We start from the raw sequence: 16,185 nt of genomic DNA on the forward strand, positions 1-16,185 counted from the left end.
AGCCCGGCTGAATCAGCCAGGTCTTTCTGCGTGACCCTGTCGTAGAGTCTCTGGGTACTGGCCAACCTGTGGCAGGCAGAAACCACTCTGTATGGAATCCCTGCTACATGCCAGGCACTGGGCTGACATCCATACAGATTAGCAACTATCATCCCAATTTGATAGGTGAGAAAACCAAGACTCAGAGAATTGATTTGCTCAGAGTTAGCTAGCTGAACCAGAATTTGAATACAGGTCTAACTTACTCCAAAGCCCGTTATTCATCCTTTTCTCTTTATGATGCTACCCTCAGCCCTCAAGCGGCAGGAAGAGGAGGCATCTCAATCTTCTGTCTTCAGCCCTACCTCCAGAGCAGTGCCGCTTCCAGAATTCTCAGGGCCCAGGCAGGGGAACACGGGTCACTGACCCACTGAAGGCATGAGGGATTCTGGCTGCCCCCGGTTCCTCCCAGCCACGCCCTGCTTTCTCCTTCCCCTGCCCTGGCTCATCGCCTGTGGTCTGTCTTACAGCAATCTGCAAACTGGTCTCCTTGTCCTCATTTTCTACTCTCTCCTCTTTCAAGTTCAGCCTCCTTAAACTATTAGGTTAATTTTGTAACTTCTTTTGCCCAAAAACCTTCAGTGACAACCCCTCTGCCTATGGTGAGAGTCTAAGGAATGGTAAAAAGGTTTCCTCTCTGTTGCCAGCTTCAGTTGATCTATGCTGGCTGACTGGAACCAGTGTTAGAGGAGGATTCTGAGGCTCTTACAAGGGCTCCACAGGAAAGAGATGCTGGGAGAGATTCGTGATTTCTGCCTTAGATGCGGGAGTGCAAGATGGAAGCACACGTGCCAGGCATTTGTCAAGCCTTTAGATTGAGTTTTTAACCTAGGATACACTCTTGCATTCATGGGGACCTGTGAACATGGAAACTCTGGACATTGTATATAAAAAAATTTTTTTTGAGTATGTGCACTCGTATGCACTTTTCTGGAGAGAGTCATCGGCTTTGATCATCTTCTCAAAGGAGTTCATGGCTCAAAACTGGTTTATGCCCACTGCCTTGGCCTCCTGGCCTGGCTTTTGAGGCCCTGTTGCAGGCCCTGCCTACCTTGGCAACTGTTTCTCTGCTGTGAGCCGTCACCCAGATGGATCTACTTCATGGTCTCTGAATATACCTTGCCATTCCTTCCCCACTTCTGAATAGTATCCTGTGCCTTTTGGCTTGACTGGCGGGCACTTCCTCTCTCATCTCTAAACTGTTGCTGTTCTTCAAGGCACAGTTCAAGTCTTTTCCCTCAGAAACCTCTGGGATTTGCTTTGGCCCATCCTGATTTTCTAGTCTTCTGGACTGAGGACCAGAGAAGCGAAGCCATCCGATCAGAATCACAGTTAGGATCAGAACTCTGCTCTCTTAACTCTCAGAATCATGATCTCTCCACTGCACCACTTGGTGTGCTAAATGAGGGCGGGTTTGTAAATTTGGAGGGAGGTTTTGTGCAAAAAGATTTTTATCTCACAGAAAATTCATCCCCAGGGTTCTTAGCCTCTTTAACATTCTTGGCCATAGAAAATTGTTTGTGCCTGAAAGTGTATGTGGTAAGATGCCCAGGACTTTTCACCAGAAGAAATCCTCCAAACTAGAGGTGAGAGATGAGGATTTCCCAACCTCCTCTCTCAACACTCTCCCCACACATTTTTGCCCCAGTTATGCCAAAGCCTTTCAGGGCTTCATGTGCCCCATGCTGCCTTCTCCTCTGGATGAAACGCTTTACCTCTGCCTGGAACACTCCTCCCCCTTCAGTCTGGCTAACTCCTTGTCATCACCTCCTCAGGGAGCCCTCTGGGCCGCTAAAACTGGGTTAGGTTCCCTGATGGTACACCTGCAACCTGCAGTCCCCATTCATAGGTCTCGTCCGATGTGTAGTTATGTGTTTGCTGGTCTGTCCCCTCTCGGACTTTAACAGTACTTGTCTCGTCCACTGCATCAGCACAGGCCATGATGTGGCTTCTCATCCTACTCAGCCTTGGTCACCTGCTTACTTCAATAGTGCAGAGGTTTTATTTGGCGTGGTCCAGAGGAGCATTTACTACAGATTGTGGCACGAGCATGTTGTTAAGACTCAAACCTAAGCTTCTGGATTCTCTGCCAGTATCCTTTCTGGCTAGAATACACGGAAGAGTAGACAGGCTCCCAGTTTGCCCAGACACTCTCCACGCATTCCTTATAAGCAGGTCCCGCCTTGTTGGTGAATCACCCCGACTTTCAGGCTCCCCCTTTCCTGGCCTCCTGCAGCACTTCTGGTGGGAAACCACACACCACAGGCTTTGATTTCCTACTGTCTTGAGTCCTCCCTCCACAACTGAATTGTATCCTTCTCTGGGGTAGACCCATGTCTTCTCCTCACCCCCATGCCAGAATGTAGCAGAGGACATGCATATATCATATTGATTTGCTGAAGTCAGTTGAGTCTTTTGTCTTCTATGTTATGTGGAGCCAGGTTCAGTCTAGAGGAAGGGTGGTGAGGTGAGAAGGATTCAGGCTGTACAGCCGTTATCCATATGGGTTCCAGTCACCGTTTTGCCCCTTATCTACCTTTGTGACCTTCAGTGAGTCATTTCCCCTCACTGAGCCTGTTACCTCATCCATGAAAAGAGGAGGCTAATGTCAGCTCCTTAAGTTTGTGTGAAGAGTAACTGAGAGCATGCACATGAAGTTCCGAGGGCACTTACTGCTTGTAGTAGGCACTCCGTAAGGGTGGGTTCTCTCTCACCATACCCACATTTAGGCCCCCTGTTCCCGGGACCCAGAAGTCAGGCTTTTAGTGGTATACTTAAAACCCTGTGTTTGTTAATTTATCCAACAACTATGAGCTCCTACTATGCTAGGCACTGGCATTTAGAGTCACATAGTCTCATGTAGACTCTCCTAGAAACATAATCTAGCATTTCTAACATTCTTTCCATCTTTCTTTGGGTTCAAAGATTTCCAGATTCCAAACAGCCACCATACAGATAAACTTGAGGAGTATGAGCCTTTTGTAAACTGGGAACTATCTAGATAAGAAGTGTGACTGGGCATTCACTGCTAATTCTAAGGAAGGGAGAGAGATCTGTGGACTGCCTAAGTCAAGGAAGCCTTCTCACGAGGGAGTCCTCAAGCTAGGATTGTATCTCATAGCCTGAGAATAGGATTAGAATAAGCAAAGAGGCAGAGAGAAAGCATTCTGGATCAAGGGAGTGGGAGTGTCAGGGTATTAAGGTAGGGCAACCACATTCTTTCCTCAGAGTCTGGGAGGATAACAGCAGGGGGCAGACTCATTTAAGGGAAAAGGGAGAGAGGTAGGGGAAGCCTAGGGTCTGGGGAGAGTGGCGAGAGGAGCTGGGATGGGTATTTAGTTCTCAAAGGCCTCTATTTCCAAACTTATCCAGCCTCCCTGTGGATTGACTGTCTCATTTCTTCTACCCTTACGTGTAATGATAAGCCGTACATTGAGAATAGTCTTTTGTCTCTTTCTAGGCTATTGTCAGAAGGTGCAGATGTCAATGCAAGGCATAGACTTGGCTGGACAGCACTCATGGTGGCAGCCATCAGCCGAAACGACAGGTAAGAGATCTCCTTCCACACAGGGCTCCCTTAGCCAGATCTCTGCAGACCACATTCCTGAATCCTCTCCCACCCTTGCCTTCCCCACTGCTGTCTTCTCCAGAGGCAGGAAGATGGACTCAGCCTAAAGTACGGTCTACATCTGGTGCAATGGAAAGTATAGGAGCTATGGAGAGGGAAGATGTAGCTCTGGGTCGCAGCTACATCATTCGTTGGCTTTGTGACCTTAGGCAAGTCATTTGCATTATCCACGCAATGAAATGTTTGAAAGCCTGTCATAAGTGGTTAAGTATACATGTGTGGTTTTCATGATGTCTTTGTTATCCACCATCTCTTCGTGTTGAGAAGTCTGCAGTCACTGTCCCCTATAAGGGCTCCACTGGGCTGTTTCTTTGGAGGTTCTGATGGAAGCTAGGGAAGGCGAGGATGTTCCTTCCCTCCCCTTGGAGGCCCTGCTGTTCCCTACCTACTCCCCCATTCCCTTACGGTGTAGCTGTTGTGTAAAGATCAAAATAGTCTTTGTGTTGAGTTATCTCTAATTCTTTCAACCAGCAGCAAGATATGTATTATTATCTTATTTTGCAGCAGAAAAAATTGAAGCCCAGAGAGAGAAAAGTGATTTGTCTAAGGTCACACAGACAGGATTTTGAACCTAGTCTGGCTGCCTGCGAAGGTTGTTTGTTTTACCCTGTCTCACTCCTGCCTCCTTCTGCCAGATCCCGAGCTAGTGCTGGATGCTGCCTTTCCATCCCAGTCTCTAGCTGTGACTGTGCAAAATAATTGATTAAAAAAGAGCAAAAAGAGATACTTTCAAAGAAAGCAGACTGGGTACTTTAGTAGCAGCCACTGAAATTGATAGTTGGAAGTACCAATTGTAATTTTCACTTCAAACAGATCTTTAAGGCTTTAATCTGCCAGTACTGGCCACCTTTGGAAAGGTCGTAAATGTGGTGGAAACCAACAAAACATGGATTTTATAATACAGGGGTGGCTCCGCCTCAGACTGATTGAAAGACTTGGCTGAGAGATAGGTCTCTCTTTTCTGCTCCTCTATCGTGAACTTGGTTTCATACTCTGTTTCCTTATTTGCCTCTTTAACTCCAAGCACTTAGTCTTTAAAAGAAAAATTGATATAAATAGGCTTTGCAGTTGAGAGACCTGGAATCCGGTCTTTGTTCTGACTCTTAATTGAATTTCAGAATTCTGTGGACACCTTGTTACTTCACCTGAAATCAATTATTTCCATAAAAAGTTTGGTAAATATCTCCTCTGAGCCAGGGTCTGTGCTAATCATTGGGGAATCAGAGACCTTGGGAGCTCACGATCTAATGAGGAAAAGAAAGGCAGGTGGAGACAACAGAGTATAGTGTAATCAGTGATGTCAGAGCTGTTTGGACAGGTTATTATCAAAGCAGAGGGTGTCGGGGGACTGAATCTGGCAGCAGAGTAGATTCTTGCTGTGTTCTTGTGAGACTCCAATAAGGCAGTGTATGTGCTACATGTTGTAAGTGGTGAGTTGCGATTCTTTGCTGCCGTCATTAGATCGCTCTACATACAAACACATGTGTTTATTCCGTACTACTGATACTCCACCCACGACCGCCTCTACCCCATACCACCTCCATCCCACCCACCAGTCTTCTTTCCCAGCTTGCACATATCTCCATCGGCAAGAGATAACCAGTGGTGGAGAAAAGGGAGGAGGTGTGTGCCCTTCTATGTGTAATATTTTCAGTGTTGAGACTGAATAGGAAACAACACTATACTTAAGAGAGTTCTGTCAGTCAGTGAGCAAATAGCTAGTAGGTGTGCTTTGGGGACACTTCCATCTGAATCTAATAGTTGTTGGTGTAACTGACGGCTCTGTCTTCATCCATGGCCATTAGCAAATCAGTGATGCTCGCTGAGCAAAGTGAGAGTGTTGGCTTGTATTTACTTGCTTTGGTTCTTAGGACTAATGATTGGTTTTTTAAGTGTCCGTTTTGTGCCCTCCTCTTCCTTCCAGCACCCAGGGAGGACAGATTTTTATTCTGTGTTAAATAGCACACTTTCAGGTTGGATTTATTTATTCATATCACAATTTTTTGTTCTAGGCAGACAAAGATTCCTGCCCTCGTAGAGCTTATTTCTATGGTGGTGGTGGTCCCTGGGGAGAGAGAGGCAGGAGCAGACAATGAACAATAACTATAATGCATAAGTAAACTACATAATATATTAGAAGGTAAGGAGTGCAGTGGAACAAAGGAAAAGTAGAATCTGGTAAAAGGGAGGCCAGGAGAACGTTGTCCAGGGTCAGGGGGCCTCGTCCGTGAGGTGCCCTGGGAGTCTTGAAGGATTATCACGTCCAACCAGCACAATCTGCCAATAATGTTCTCCGTATTAGAAGTGTACTGATTCTCATCTTGTCAATCACCAAACCCTTCTGGAATCATATTGGCCAGGCCTGAAATGCCGCCACCTTTGAACTGGGTTTGGATGAAGTGGAAGGCAGGGGCAGCACCCCTTGATTCAGGCGGAGAGCAGAGCACTTTCACTTCCTTTGGCATGTTGGCAGTCCACAGGCTTGGGGGAGATCCTGAGAGCAGCCCAGTCCTTTCACCCTCAACTGCCTCTGGCGAGCGCTGCTTCTTGTGTTAAGTCCTTAGGGATATGGAACACAATAGTCTCTCTCCTTAAGGAGATTAACTTCTCATAAGCTTTCATTTATGTATGTAGGTATTATTTAATTTTGAATAGTAAAGACAGTACTATTTTATTTAATTTTGAATAGAAACTACAGCGCTATAGAACAAAATTTTAAAAGTATGCACGGGAACTTAATTTATAATTTATTCCCTCCTTTTATTTCCAAAAAGGTGACTTAAATTAAAATACAACCATAGATGTACGCAGGAGAGTTAAAACTGGATCAAGATCAGAAATCGCATTGGTAAAAGGAAAGATAATTTTATCAGGATTTAACCAGAGATTTTCTTTTCCGAAAATAGGTTTATTGTTTTTGTAAAAATAATATAGAGAAGCAAGCAGCAGTCACCTGAAGTCCCTCTATCTAGAGAGTGATCGTGTGTGTGTATCTCTCTCTCTCTCTCTCTATATATATATATGCGTGTGTCTAATTTTACATAAATGGGACCATGCTATACTTATTATAAATCAGGTAATTAGTGGAATCGAGTAGGTTGAAGTTTCCTGATAAACACAGCCAAAAAGGGATACAGAGAATTTGGTTCTTCAGGAGAGAAGAACTTCATTCTTACATCCCTTTATAGTATCATTTTATGCATAAAGCAAACATTTTTTAAAACTATGCTGTGTGGGTGCTGATGTCCTAGGCTACAGGGGGATTCAGAGAATAAGCAGTCACAGCCTTTGCCTTAAGAAGCTTACTCAGACTGCTGACATCAAGGACTTGAGTAATGTGATGGCCATTGTCTTCATTGGCCGTTCTGTCCAAGATTTACCAACATTCTACTAGGACGATCCTTTTGCCAGCCCTAGTAACAGCTTGGGTGTCGTGTTGACTCAAGGAGCAGTCCCTGGGGCTGGCCCCTTCTCCACACGTAGCCCTCCATAAGCCTCCTGCCACAGGCACTTGTTCAGCCCAAGTCTGGGCACCTCCTTCTGGGTTGAACTCTGACCCAACCCAGCTAAAGGCTAAGCCACAGGGTCCCAGGATGATCACTGTGACTTAGCCTAGCCCTCACCAGCTCGTGCAAATATACCCAGCCTTCAGCTAAATTCAATTAGTTTTTCTTTAAGAAGGGAGAGAAATCCAATTTTACCAAACATGGACAGACGGTGGAAGGCACTTTGATGTTACAACCTCTCAGTGATGCTTTACTTAGTCACAAGTTCATAAGCAAGAAGGCTTAATTACTTGGGAAAACACAGGCTTAAAACTGGACACAATGCCTGAGTATCCGCTCTTGGGTGACTTGATTCGAACCCATGCACCCAGTTCGTGTGTGGTGCAAACTTTGATGTGTGCTGTGACAAGCTGAAAGTCATGACCCCCTCGGGGAAGCTCCTTCAGATGGCATTTGCAGGATGTGTAGGCGGAGAGGCAGGGCCTGCCAGGCCTGTTTGCTCAACTTTGATGTCCAAGCAGCCACAGGCCCCACTGTTTGCTCTTTCACTGAGGGATGGATTAGGAGCCTCCTACCTTTCCCAGTGGACAATGCTGGCAATGGAGTGTGACGACTGTTGACCATTCCAGGAGCCTGGCAGACCAGAACAGGCTTTGGGAGGTGCAGAGCCTGGGGGGCCAAAAGCTGTTTATAAGGACAGCCATTTCTCCAGATGTAGCTTTCCTTCAGGCCTAATGTTGGTTTGGTGCTTATAGTTGAGGTAAAAATAATCTTATGAGTTTTTGCAGGTAGCAAGTATTGCTTGACCCTCCATCCAGTGGCACTAAGGTATTTATAAATTGAAAGTTTAAGTCTTTTCTATTCCCTTCATCAGCTTGTATGTGCAGGTGATAGTGATTTGGAAGAAAAATGGTATGATTTAGGTTCTTATGATTTCAGATTCCTCGAAAAAAGAAGCTGTCAGCACACATTTGATAAAGGATTAGTCCCTAGAACACGTAAAGAACTCCTTTTACAAATCAAACTCAGTTTTTTAAAAATGGGCAAAAGATTTGGGCAGACATTTGCCAAAGAAGAAATGGATGGCAGATAAGCACATGAAAAGATACTCAGCATTAGTCATTTAGGGAAATGCAAATTAAAATCACAATGAGATATCGTTACAATGGCTAAAATTTAGAAAAACTGACAATACCAAGTGCTGACAAGGATGCAGGACAATGTCATCATTGCTGATAGGAACACATAATGGTATAGCCACTTGGAAAACATTTTGGCAGTTTCTTATAAAGGTAAAACATACATTTACTGTATAACCCAGCAATACCAACTTCTAGGTATTTGTCCATGAGAAATAAAAACGTACATGTGCAAAAACACCTGTATGCAAATATTTATAGTAGCTTTATTTATAATTACGAAAAACTAGAAATCACCCAAATGTTCATCAACTGGTGAATGTGCAAACAGTTTATGGTACATTTATACAGTGAACAACTACTCAGCAATAAAAAAAGAACAAAATACTCATACATGCAACTACATGGATGAATCATAAAAGCCTTATGCTAAATTAAAGTCAGACACAAAAAGCTACCTACTGTATGATTCCATTTATATGACAGCCTGGAAAAGGCAGTACTATAGGGACAGAAATCAGATTAGTGACTGCTAGGGTTTAGGAGTAGGAGGAAGGGCCCAAAGGAACTTTTAGAGTGATGGAAACACTTTAAATCTTGCTTATGGTGGTGGTTATACAATCAGAACTCATCAAATTGTACATCTTAAAAGGATGAATTTTACTATGCGTAAATAATACTGCAATAAGCTGACTTAAAAAAACTTTTTAAAAAGCCATCATCCCTCTCTAATTTTCATTATTAATTGTGACCAGTGGTATACTGAGAATTCATGTTTGTAATGTCAAAATGAATTCATATTGTTAATGGTCACTTGGAATGTTTTGAATTCTTATTGTTGATGGTATCTCACATTAGAGTCTGTATATTCTGATTGTTAGTAGAGAATAAAGATTGGTGAGTTCACACCATTCGTGATATCATGAAGTATAATTACTGATGAATTGTGATACATTCAGTTTACAAGTGGTATACAGTGGGCTTATTAAATTCACAAAGTGTCATATGATTCTTCTTTATACAAGGAGACAGTTCAGGGTACAGGACTGGGAGCTGCCTCCCATCCTACATCATTCTTGGGCTCCTTGTCCCTGGACTGCCATGAGGGGAGACCACCTAACTAGTGTGGCCATTGTGGTGCTTCAGGAACCAGAGATCCTAAAAGAGTCGGGTGCAGGGGGAGATTCAGATTTGAGTCCACTTGGGCTTGCTGGTTGCTTTGAAAGCCCCTGCCTCAGAGAAGGTGAGAACCGTGAGGCAGGGCATGAAGCTCCAGCAGAACTGTTTGAAATTCCCCACAAGAGTCTCCCTCCCTCCTTCTGCCTTTTCTCCCGGAGCACATTTCATCAGCATCGGAAGGACTGCTTCCCGGCACTGCCTTCCCTGCTTGGCCAGGGTCCCTGAGGAGCTGAGCTAATGAGTGGATAACACGCATTTGCCAAGGCCTTCCTGGATGTGGTACCTGGGCTTTGTTAATTTTAAAATGCCGCCATCCTTGGCTGAAGACCATTTAATTCCCTCTCACAGCAGTCATTTATTGTTAGCATTTGCTTATTTTCCCTCCACCTTACTAAGGGGGGGGATGGGGGGGGTGGGGCGCGGGATTAAACCCTATCTTTAAGAAACTGGCAGCCCAATCCAGGGTGCTATCCTGCAGGAGAGGTTTTACAGGCCTTTATGGCCCCAGCAGCTCCACAGCTGCCCTTAGAGGAAAGAGCCGGTGCTGCTCTTGCAGCTGGACAAGGGGCAGCATCCTTGGGAGGCTTTCCTTCCTTACTGTCTGGCCAGAGCAGAGCAGGCAGAGCACCCTGCACCTGTGTTTCAGTGTGGGTCTGTAGGGGGCCTGACCACGTGGAGGTCCATCAGCCTGTACAGACCTACAGCCTCTTCCCAGGGTCCCGATCCTATTCACAGCCTGGCTACTGGCTGCTGAGTGGTGCTCCTTCTGCCTGAGGAGGCTGGGCTTTGTGCTATTTGGTCTCCTGACTGTAGTGATGATAATGGCTATGGTTGTTTGGGTGCCTTCTGTGTGCCCGGCCCACGTCAAGCACTTCCTATGTTGGCTCTAATCCCCAGCACAATCCTAAAAGGAGGGATTGTTATCCCTATTTTATAGATAGGGAAAAGGAAGCTCAGAGATGCACAAGGTTGTCCAGTCAGTGAAAGAGGGAGCCAGGATTTGAAGCCAGGTCTCTCTGAGCCCCAAACCCGTATTCTTTCCACTGGACTACACTGCCTGTGGAGGGAAGGGGCAGGGAGCAAGGCCATGGGATGGACCACGGGCTACCTGGACCAGGAGTCATGTCAGCTCAGGCAGGGTTTCTTGATGACCCCCACTGTGTGCTGGATGATTCTGAGAAATCTAAAAACTGGCAAACCACTCTCCTTGTCCTCAAAAAGCTAACTATCAGAAAAGGGATAAAACAGGTCCCACTTTAACTGTATAATGAGGCAGAATGTGGTCAGTGCCCCAGAGAAGACCACCCAGAGTGCTTGGGGGGAGATCATGAAAGGAGGGCCTTTCACATGAGATGGTCCTTGAAAGATGGACAGGATTTGATTGGTAGAGCTGGCGAGTAGAAGGATGGCATTTCTAGGAGACAGACCCTTGTGAGCATAGGCTCACAAAGGTGAGAAGGGAAGGATGTGCCAGAGCTAGGAGGAGGAGCGGGCAGGAGACCAGGGAGTGTGAAGAAAGGCCTTAGCCATCATGGGCCCTGATCCTCTCAGGCTGCCACAGTCTAGTGTGCGGTCCAGCCGTGAGCTCTAGAGCCACACCACCTGCGTTCAAATCCAAGCTCTTCCTCTCACTAGTTCTGTACTTTGGCAAGTTCTTTCGCTTAACTGTGATTATTTCCTCAGCCATAAAATGGAGATAATAAGCAGATCTACCTCAGAAGGCTGTTTTGAGGTTTAAATGTGTAAATATATGTAAAGTGTTCAGGACTGTGTTATTCTAGTTAATAGTATAGTTGTAGTGGTAGTGCCTTAATTATTATTATTACTAATACTGCTGCTGCTGATTGTGGGTCGCCCCAAGAGGAAGGTGGTGAATGGCCTGCAGGCAAGCCTATCTTTAATGCAGGTGGGGGGATTGCTTGTCTCTCACCAGTATCTCAGGTGACTCAGAAATGGGAGAGCTTTGGAGATTCTTTTTCCACTCCTTTTCATTGAAGAAGCTGGGCCTAGAACGTGGCACTCCAGAGCAGGGCGCTTTGATGTGGGCCTGGCTCTTGTCCCAGGTGGCCACCTGCCTGATGCAGGACAGTGCCCAGTATTTCCCAGCAAGGCAGGGTGGGTGAGGGTGCTGGCCAGGTGCCTGGAATGCCAGCACCATGCCCCCAGAAGAGTGTGCCAAGCTTGACGTTTCTCCCACTACTGCTGCTGTGGCCGATTATCTCTGAGTAACAAAGAGTCATTTCTAATCCCATTTGGAATCATTGCTCAAGATAATCCTGTTTCGTAGTAATGATATTCCAACTCCAGCATGCACCCGTTTTCTAGTTTGAAGCATGCCTTGACCTCAGGCAACCCAAGACGCTGCTGCTTGCAAAGCAATGCCAGCTCATTTGCCTAACGTGACAGTCTCAGGGTATCCCCCTCTCCACCACTATATTTCTTCCTGAGGTTCTGTGTTCAGTGCTGTCTTCATGGAGAATATCATTTGGGGCCAGGAGAGCCTCCAGTGCTCATCCAGTTCAGCTGCTTGGGCAAGGGTGTTCCATTTCTAGGAGTGTTCCTCATTCTAGGAGTCATAGGGTCCACTCGTGCACCTCTTCTTTAAAGACATCAGACCCACTCTGTGCTATGAACTACTTATTTAAGTAGGGCCACAGGATCGTGGGTCAGGGGTATACAGTAGATATGGTAGGTGTATCTGGGTTTCAGCAAGGTATTTGGCTGTCTGTCATGACATCCACGTGAATAAAATATGATGTGGTGAATAGTTTAGGCAGACTAATGGTGAATGACCTGGTTCATTGTTTATATATGAATGGACAGGAGACTGGAGAACAGACTCTACGGGTCAGCCACAGGCTCTGTCCTATTCTGTAGTTACATCACTGATTCTATTGAGACTACTGATAAATGCCAGCCAAATTGGCAGACTAAATGAAGCTCAAAGAGGTAGCCAATATGTTGAGTGAATGAATTGGGGACATGAAAAAAGAACTCAATGGGCTAGAGCAATGGTTAAATCTGTGGTGATAGAAATTAACAGGGTGGAGTGTTTCAGTCTACAATTAAAACCAAAACCAGCTGTAAAATTCAGAGTGAGGGAGACCCAATTTAGCAATACAAGCAAATAAAGCCCAGGAGCTGACTGAAAACTCACTGTGTGCATCCACAGTGCAGTGTTAAGGCCCCAGAAGTGAATTGATTCAGCAAATAGATACTGGCCTGTACTAGGCCCTGTGTGCGAGAAAACAGATGGTGAGGCACAGTGCCTGCTTGGGGGAGCCCACGGCCTGGTTGTGTGTGACATGGTGCTGAGGAACAAGGGCTCTGGAATGAGACTGCCTGAGTTTAAAACCTAGCTCTGCCGCTGACTAGCTCTGTTGTTTCCTCTTCTGCAAAATGGGAATAATAATAGCACCTACCTCAGTGTTGGGTGATTTTGACTATTAAAATGGGCATAAAACTGCTTGGTGTGGTGCCTGGACATAGTAAGTACGCAGTAGGTATCTGCTGCTGTTATTCATATTTTTGGGTTTCTCACTGTTATTTTCATCCAAAGTCTACGAGATATACCAGCCCTAACATGCTGTTATGGATTATTTGCCTAGAGAGAGCCCAGTTTGGGCCACTACTGTGGTAAGAACCCCACAATCGGGTTGACCACACTGGCCCATAGGTTTGGTGACTGCGTGTTATGAACCACAGACTGAAAGACATGAAAGTCTATTTAGAACTAAGCTGAGGCTGTGAAATTGGGATTGTCCTGGAAATGCTGTGATGGGCGATCTTGATGCTATGGCCCTCTGCCTAATGTGCCATGCCTGCCTTGAGCCTTGCCCCAAATGATCTCACCTTGTCTAGGCCTACCACTGATTCTGACCCTTGTCCATCTGAATCAGATGCTCTCTTATCCCAGCAGGCTGCTGTGACCTGCTTTACTTTAACCACCATCTGAAGGCATCACTGTCCCTGGTACACGGTAGGCTCAGGAACTATGGGATGGTGAGACAGACGAACGGATGGTCAGATGGGCAAAACCAGTGTGGTTTAGGGGAACGTGCACCAGGTTTGACCCCAGACAGACCTGGATGTGAATCTTGGTTCCTGTGCTTATTTAATGTGTACACTTGGGCAACTCATGTTATTTTGCTGAGCCTCAGTTTACTCATTTATAAAATGGGACTAGTACCTCATGGCAAGTGGTTATAAGGTTCTGAAATAGTAAGTGTAAAGTGCTTAACGCAGTGTAGCTGCTTTATTTTGCTTTTTGACCTTTACCTTTTGAGAGAAGTAAACAAAAGATTATTATCCTCATAATGATAATAATGAGGAAACTGGGGCACATTCTCTACACAAGTACCTTGCTTTCTACCTAGTCTTTGGTTTGTTTCCTAAGGAAGCTGACTTTAAAAAGAGAACTGCTCTCCCTGCCCTCTCCACCCCCAGCTCGTGCCCCCGTGCCCCAGGATCTCTAGATTTAACACATGCCAGTGCCTTTGGTCAGGCCACCCTGCTTTCCTGGCCAGCCCATAGACCAGCCAGTAGACTGAATAAGCCACAGCTCATGTGACTTTGCAGCAAACCTCCTCAACTATGACCTCTTGCTTCCTCCCTTCATCGAGGTGTGCACTGGGTTCAGAATAGGTCAACTCTTTGTCTTCTCCTTGGGACCCGTGACACTCATCACAGTGACCCTGTGCTTTGGATGTCGGGGGTAGAGGGGAGGAGGAGTTGGAGAAGCTCCTCCTGAAGCTCAACATTGTGTGGGGACGACCTGGAGCTGGGATCACTGCCCTTCTTGCTTCACCAACTCCAGCTGCTCGCCAGCCGTCTTTGACACGCGCCTGGCCCCACATAGGCCTCAGCTCACACCACAGGTTTCCTCGCTCTTCCTAAACAATGTGACGACCCCAAGCCCCTCCGGCCACTGAGAGCAGAAAGCCTTAACATCGATCGATGTAACTGTCCTTCCGTGCACTGTGACGCCCCACTGCCCTGAAAGCAGGAGCTCATCAAGGTCAGTGCGAGCCAGCCTTCCTACACATGCTCCCCCCTCTAATCTAATTACAACCTGATCAGCAAATTAAAACGTGCCTCATGGGGGCTGTGGCTCCAAAGGGAGTTCCATGAGTCCCCGGAGCTGCCTCTTAGGGACCACCCTCCTGTCCATTTCCTCAGCTTTGTCTGGGAACTGCCTGGTGGAAGGCAAGAAGAGCCTGGTGCTCAGGAAAGGAAGATGGAGGTTTTCCACAGCTAAACTGCCCACTGCCTAGTTTGGATCCTCAGGTGGGAGAAGGCTGGGCAGAGCTGAGCCAGTCATCTTCCACCTTTCTTCCCAATTTCCCACCAAATAAAATAATGATTTCATTTATTCATCCTTTATTTATTCATGCACTCATTCAGAAAGCATCTGTTGACTACTTACTGTGATCCAGGCCCTGTGCAAGGAGCTGAAAAGAAGGTTAAGACATGGCCCTTGCCTCATAGTCTAGTGGGAAAGGCAGATCAAAGTCAACAGGCGATCAGGGTACAATATCATGAGGGTCACCTTCCCAGGGGGTGAGTGCTGGGTTCTGTGCAGACAAAGAGGAAGGGAATGGACCAGGCTGGGAGTCAGAGAGGCCTTAGCTGAGTTGGTGACCATGTCACTGAGGAGCCCTGAAGGTGAATGAGCACCAACCAGTTGAAGCAGGAGGGACACTCCCAGCAGGACGAGTGACATATTTGATGGCCTTTGGTGTACTTTAGGGTGTTCATTGTTTTCTCTGGGTCCTTAATTCTTCAGTCCCCAAGATCACTAGATCAACAAAGGAATTAGAAGTTCTGCAATTGAGAGGATCCCTGAAGGAATAAACTCTTGAAACAAATGGTCAAGTTCAGTTACTGAATACTAGAAGGGCATAGGGAATCAGCCCTTTTAAAAATCGTCTATCCATGTTGCTGCACGTGTGTCCAGCCTGTTGCTTCTAACTGCTGCAACGTTTTGTAGTATGTCTTGACCACTTTTAACTTATCTGCTCCCCCAGTGATGGATGCTTAATTGCCTACAACTCCCCACTGCCACAAAATGCTGTGATACATGTCTCCTGTGTTGCCCTGTAAGAATTTCTCTGGGGGGCCGGCCTCGTGGCGCAGCAGTTAAGTTCACATGTTCCACTTCTGGGTTCGCCGGTTCGGATCCCGGGTGCGGACATGGCACCGCTTGGCAAGCCATGCTGTGGTAGGTGTCCCATATATAAAGTAGAGGAAGATGGGCACTGATGTTAGCTCAGGGCCATTCTTCCTCAGCAGAAAGAGGAAGATTGGCAGCAGATGTTAGCTCAGGGCTAATCTTCCTCAAAAAAAAAAAAGAAAAAGGAATTTCTCTGGGATAGATATGCTCGGAAGCAGAAGTGCTAGGTCATAGGGTAAGGTGCTTTAATTTGACAAAGTATTACAAGGTTGGCTTCCAGAATGGCTACAGCAGTCTGTCCCCTAGCAGTGCACAAAGTCCCGGAACCCCACGTCCTCACCAACACTTCACATTTTTCAGCTTTCTCCTTTTGCCAATATGTTGAATTTAAAGTAATATCTCGTTGTTTTAATTTGCATTTCTCTAAAAAAAATGAGCTTCAGGGTCTCTTCATATACTTAATAATAATCGTGTTTGTTTGTTTGTTTCCTCCTCTGGGAGTTGACTATTCATATCCTTGCC

The 16,185-nt window shown here is 46.1% G+C and overlaps 1 protein-coding gene across 1 annotated transcript in view; it reads left to right on the top strand.

The window, feature by feature from the left end:
• CLPB (ClpB family mitochondrial disaggregase) overlaps positions 1–16,185 on the top strand; it is a 140,836-nt gene that overhangs the window by 26,619 nt on the left and 98,032 nt on the right. Inside the window, exon 3 of the mRNA XM_014842026.3 lies at positions 3,500–3,586. Coding sequence (XP_014697512.3) covers positions 3,500–3,586 — 87 coding nt within the window. The remainder of the gene's footprint in view (positions 1–3,499; positions 3,587–16,185) is intronic.

Source organism: Equus asinus, chromosome 20, assembly GCF_041296235.1.
Source record: "Equus asinus isolate D_3611 breed Donkey chromosome 20, EquAss-T2T_v2, whole genome shotgun sequence".
NCBI lineage: Eukaryota > Metazoa > Chordata > Mammalia > Perissodactyla > Equidae > Equus > Equus asinus.